This window comes from Microtus ochrogaster, unplaced genomic scaffold (genome assembly GCF_000317375.1).
Source record: "Microtus ochrogaster isolate Prairie Vole_2 unplaced genomic scaffold, MicOch1.0 UNK1, whole genome shotgun sequence".
Taxonomy (NCBI): domain Eukaryota; kingdom Metazoa; phylum Chordata; class Mammalia; order Rodentia; family Cricetidae; genus Microtus; species Microtus ochrogaster.
In genome coordinates, this window is record NW_004949099.1 from 36,121,650 (window position 1) to 36,126,942 (window position 5,293).

The 5,293-nt window shown below is 46.6% G+C and overlaps 1 protein-coding gene across 1 annotated transcript in view; it reads right to left on the reverse strand.

Annotated features, from left to right (window-relative positions):
- Positions 1 to 1,915: 1,915 nt before the first annotated feature.
- Positions 1,916 to 5,293, reverse strand: part of Klrg1 (killer cell lectin like receptor G1) — a 14,439-nt gene continuing 11,061 nt past the window's right edge. The window contains exons 4-5 of the mRNA XM_005365163.3: positions 3,077 to 3,174; positions 1,916 to 2,753 (exon numbers count right to left, since the gene is read on the reverse strand). Coding sequence (XP_005365220.1) covers positions 2,642 to 2,753; positions 3,077 to 3,174 — 210 coding nt within the window. The 3' untranslated portion in view covers positions 1,916 to 2,641. The remainder of the gene's footprint in view (positions 2,754 to 3,076; positions 3,175 to 5,293) is intronic.

Here is a 5,293-nt window from a genome sequence, read left to right on the forward strand (position 1 = left end):
AAGCAGCAAAAGGATGGATGAGTTACACACAGCTTGAGTGGGAGGTCTCATTGGCGTGACACTACAGGAAGCAGGGAGACCATGAGGTGTGTTTTGAAAACATGTGAAACAAAGGTCAAACCTGTCCACTTCCTAAAGATGGAAGCGGACAGAAAGAACATCCCGGAGGAAAGGTGAACGGCAGTGGGCATCAGTGAGAAGCAGAAACAGACACGAGAAATGTGCATGGCCCAACGAAGATGCTGACACACACACACTCAGGCGTTTCCTTCTGCTAATCTCTGTACTCAGGCTCCAAAAGTGGTTTATTAAAGTAGAAGAAAATAATAAAAATGCAAGGAGACAGAAGCCTCAATTCTTGCTACTGTCTAAAGAATATATAGTTGTATTTCCATTTTAACTACTGTCTCAGATGCCTGTTACAGAGCTCTCTCCCTCTCTTGTTTATCTTAGTCTTCTTAATATTCTGGTCGTGTCTTAAGTAAATGTCTTACTCCAAGCTGGAAAGAATGCCCAGCAAGCAGAGATGCCCGCCACCCAGCCTGGTCCCATCCCCAGATGCCACATGGTGGAAGGAGCAAACAGCTCAACAAATTGTCCTGACTCACACACATACTGTGCCACGTGTGCACACACAAATTAAGTTCACTGAAATTTGATATTAGAGAAACGACCTGCTGGAAATGAGCAATTTCTATACTCACACTTCCGGGGGATAAGAAAGTGAGAGATGACACTCAGTACTGATAACCGTGAGAAACCCTCACGCATCAACTGAACTCTTGGTAAAGAAAGCTATGCACATCCTGCCCGGTGTCCCCCTTCATTTATCTTTGAACAGATAACCGAGACTGCGCAGCCTCTAGTACTCAAGCCCCGACTCAAGTGCAGTCATCATCAGGGCCCCGACAAAGTGGGAGAAAATACCACCACGCCCATAAATGATGAGCGTCCTCCCCCAGGAGCAGAGCTGAGATGGTAGGGGGGTGGGCACTTGAGTCTCCACCACTTCCTTCTGTGAACATAAAACCCAAATTCAATTGGCCGGTGCCTTTGGGGTGTTAGCAACTTACCACTTACTTGGGTGGGCTAGAAAGGCCAGAATACACTCCCTCTAACACATGACCTAACAGAAACAACTAGAATAAATATTTTCAATTTCTCTTATTTTATTCACCAGTGTGTTTATTAAATATTTGCTGAATATCAGTACTATCTTAGATGCCGAAATGGAGTGGCAGAAGAGTGGACTATGAAAAACAAACACGGCAACCCAGCATTGTCAAAAGACGAAGACTTGCTTCCATTTTGCTGTGGACTCAAAGGGCTTCTCCTCACCTGCGTCCAAACTCTCCCAAGAAGAAATAATAAAGTCGTCTCGCTTACGAGGCATCAGGACAGGACTCAACCGTATAAATTACTTCTGTCAAGTTTCCTCTATAAAAACCCAGGAGATGAATGACTATCGCTGAGTTAACATACAAAGCACACACTCACCACACAGACCAGAAACTGCCACACATTGGCACCTTCGACCACACCCATGCCAGCTTCTGTGAAAAGGCAGGTTAAGTGCTGGTCTTTGAGCAAGTGTGGAGAGCTGGGTGGCAGAAAGTGGCACACTGTCCTCATCCACTTTCCACGCCTTGCAGGCACGGCTTCTCGCAGCCAGCAGTGTTGGAGAATGAAACTTCATGCACCAAGACCCACGCACAGCGACAGAACCTACATCAGCTCACGTATTCCGTATGTTTCACGCCAGGACACAGAAAAGGACCTCACCAAAATACTACATGCACACGTTTCTACAGACTAGGTCAGAATATAAAATAGAAATGTAGCAGAATGGTGGTTTTTTAACTTTAATTGTGACGTATTTGATTTCAATTAAATGATACAAAACAATTGTGCCTATGTATGGGGTACAGCATGATGTTTTGACACCTTCATCAAATGTCAATGATCCCATCAGAGTGGTCAAGTACATCCATCCTCTCAGGAAGCACCCACAGTCCTTTATTGAGCTATTTTTAAATCCACAATAAATTGGTAGCCATGCAATAACTATTGGTCATTATTGTCACCCCACTGAGCTACAGAGCACCCCAGCCAAATCATGAGCCAGCCTCCCCCATTCCATTACTCTTCTGGACGCTGTGACTATTGCATTTCTCCCTACAAGTATGGGCAAGCTTGTTTAGCTTCCAAGCAGGAGTGAGAACATGAGCTGTGCGTTTCTGTCTAGTTGATCGGCACGTAACCATCACTGAACACGGCAGGGCTGTGTTCTTCTTTGCAGAGGAATAGCTTTCCGCATGTCCTTGACAGAGACAGCAGAGGTGGGGAGGAGGGCGCCAGTGTGAGCTTCTACAGCGAGAGGCATTAAAACAGACTTTACCTATTTCATTTGCCCAGATCCAGGCTTTAAATGGCTAACATAACACTTACTTAAACAGTCTCCAAGAAAGCCCAGCAGGAAAATGCCAGTCCCCAGAAGGCTATGCTAATCCACTGTCTGACAGCATATCATAGCAGGTTTGGCAGTTGTTAAACATATATTTGTGAACAAGGGTTTTCTGGACCAGTTCCCTCTTTTTAAAGACGTATGGCAGACCCAAGGCTCAGGACATGGTGGCATCTGTCAGTGTACGGCCTTCTTACAGATCCACTGCAAAGGAACTTCACAACTAGAGGCTTGAAGGCCAGTTCTGTGGATGGTACCGCACCTCTGTATCAAACTGTTAGAAAAAATCCTGTAAGAAATCAAAGGCATCAGTCACTTCGAGTAACATGCACAGTAGAAGACCTGAAAGGGTGAGAGAGAAAAAGCTGACTCTGTCTCCTTCTCAGACTCCTCGGGTCCCCAAATGGCAGAACAAAAGGCTTTATCCTCCCCTTGAAAGTGTCACCACAATTTTGACCTTGCTCTGACCACCACTGTTCCTGGCTGTCTTTGTCTCTTCTCCTCTCTATTTTCACTCTTTATTGCCTGCCCTGTTTTCCTTGTTTCCCAAGCCCGAGGGTTTTCCTCCCTTCTTCCTCTTTCCTCACTGCCCTCCGTCCTTAAAGACTGTACCTTAAGCTTAGAACTGGGCCATCTTCCCACCTCCAGCCGTCCTTGTTCCTCAAGCCGATCCAGTAAAAGGTTTTGTCCAAATGCTTGCGGATGGGGATCTAAGCAAGAGATTGAAGATGGTGAATCAAGACAGCAAAGGTGCAGGGACACCAGGGACCACTGGAGCGGTCACAAAATCATCCTGTACTCTCTCAGAACTGGGTGAGGACCGAACACCTGTACCCCAGAATTCGTGCATTGAAACCCTGGCTTCCAGTGTGATGGCATCTGAGTCAATTAGGCTTATGTGAGCTCATAGGATGCAGCTCCCATGATAGGCTTCTACGGCCTTAAAATAAGAAAAGATCGGAGCTGAAGCTCTCTTGAAAGCCAAGGAAAGACACCCTTGGATGAGCTGAAAGTGGCTCTCTGCAGGGACCTTAACTTTGGGATCCATCCTGGTCCCAGCACTGTGTCTGTTGTTTCACCCACCCTCTCTACCAACCACCCTATCTACGGGGTCTTATCACAATGACCCAGATTACTAATCCCTCTGTTAGCTTCTCATTCGAATGGGGTTCGGAGAGCTAGAAATCTGTCTATTGCAAGGAGCCACTCCCTCCCCCCCACACACACACACACTGACCTTTGGTTTATAAGCACATTCTTAGAGATAACCGATAAGCTATGGTCGCTGCTCCACCTTCCATGGCTACTTCCTTTCTGATTAGATGGAGTCTGATAGGTATTCAACAGAAAGCGCAAGCCAGCTGCAGAGGCGCTCATCTCACTCACCCAGTGCACCACCTATGGTTACACTCCTTAATCTTGTCTTTAACAAGGGGGTGGGAGTGCGGTAAGGCAATGGGCCTGATGGCAGAGTTAAACTAAGTATACCCGCGTGTGTGCTACCCCCGGGCCAAGACAAACGATGCTCCGCTCTAGACAGTGGTACAGTCAAAAGAAGATGCTTGTGCCCTGAGGAAACTGCCCAGTACATTCAACAGAACAAGGACTAAATCTGAGAAGATTAATCTTGTCGTAAGGTTGAGCATTCACATGATGAATTTCCAGTATTTTCCAGGGACAGCTTAATTAATTGAATTTGGGCTGAATGACTTGCACGACCTCTATGGCGTTTTAGATTAGCGTTTGTTGAACAGCTTCTTTTGGAGAAAAGTCTTTTATTAGGAATCAAGAAAACCCAGTGAAATTCCAGCTCTACTGTTGCCGTGATACTACTGACGTCCCACTTGGCCGTCACTTGTGTTCTATTCCTAGAAGACGGGGGCTGAAGAGGAGGAGCGTATGGGCTCTGCTGTGGATGGTGTTCTGTTGCCGGATGGCAGTCTCACCAGCAAGAAGAAAGGGTTCTACTCAGAGTAAAGTGAAAAACAAACTCTCTGCATGCCCAGGGTCGGCACTCAGCTGGAACCCTTCTGGACTTTTAAGGCAGAATCACCTCTGTTTTCTCTTCACTGAGGTTCAGGCTATAAAACCCTAAGACCTTTACTATACGTACAAAAGCTGGCACCATCTGTGCCCTGCCAACCACTCAGTCACCAGCTTCAAGCCCATCAACCTTCCTTTTGTTTTTGCTTTTTGTTTTTTGTAACAGACCAAGAACATCTTGCATTAGGTCTGCACAGCTTTTCCTTCTCCCTGTAACACCCTTGCCCTAGATTGTCATACGGCTGTCACCGTGCAGGCCTCAGTCCAGCTCTGAGGGGTCCACGTAAAACAGCACCCACAGCCACCGTTACCTCAAGGTGCACATTGTCACCAAAGCATGAATTAGCACTTTTGTTCATGACTTCATCTCTTCTGACTAAAATATAATCACTGGAATGTCAGGAGTGCTTACTTACAATCTTCCCAACACCTCGAGGAAATACAGGAAACTCTGTGCAGTATTTTTGGGGAGGCAGACTGTGGAGTCAGCCCTCATGCTACAGAGGCAAAAGTCTCCTAAACAGAAATCTCCACCCCTTCTGCTTTGCCTGAGTCCTAAGGGTGCATGCTGAAGTAGCAAGGAAGAACAAAGGAGAGAGACAGAGACAGAGACAGAGACAGAGACAGAGACAGAGACAGACAGAGAGACAGAGAGAGAGAGAGACAGAGAGAGACAGAGAGAGAGAGAGGAGAGAGAGAGACAGAGAGAGAGAGACAGAGAGACAGAGAGACAGACAGAGAGAGACAGAGAGAGAGAGAGGAGAGAGAGAGACAGAGAGAGAGAGA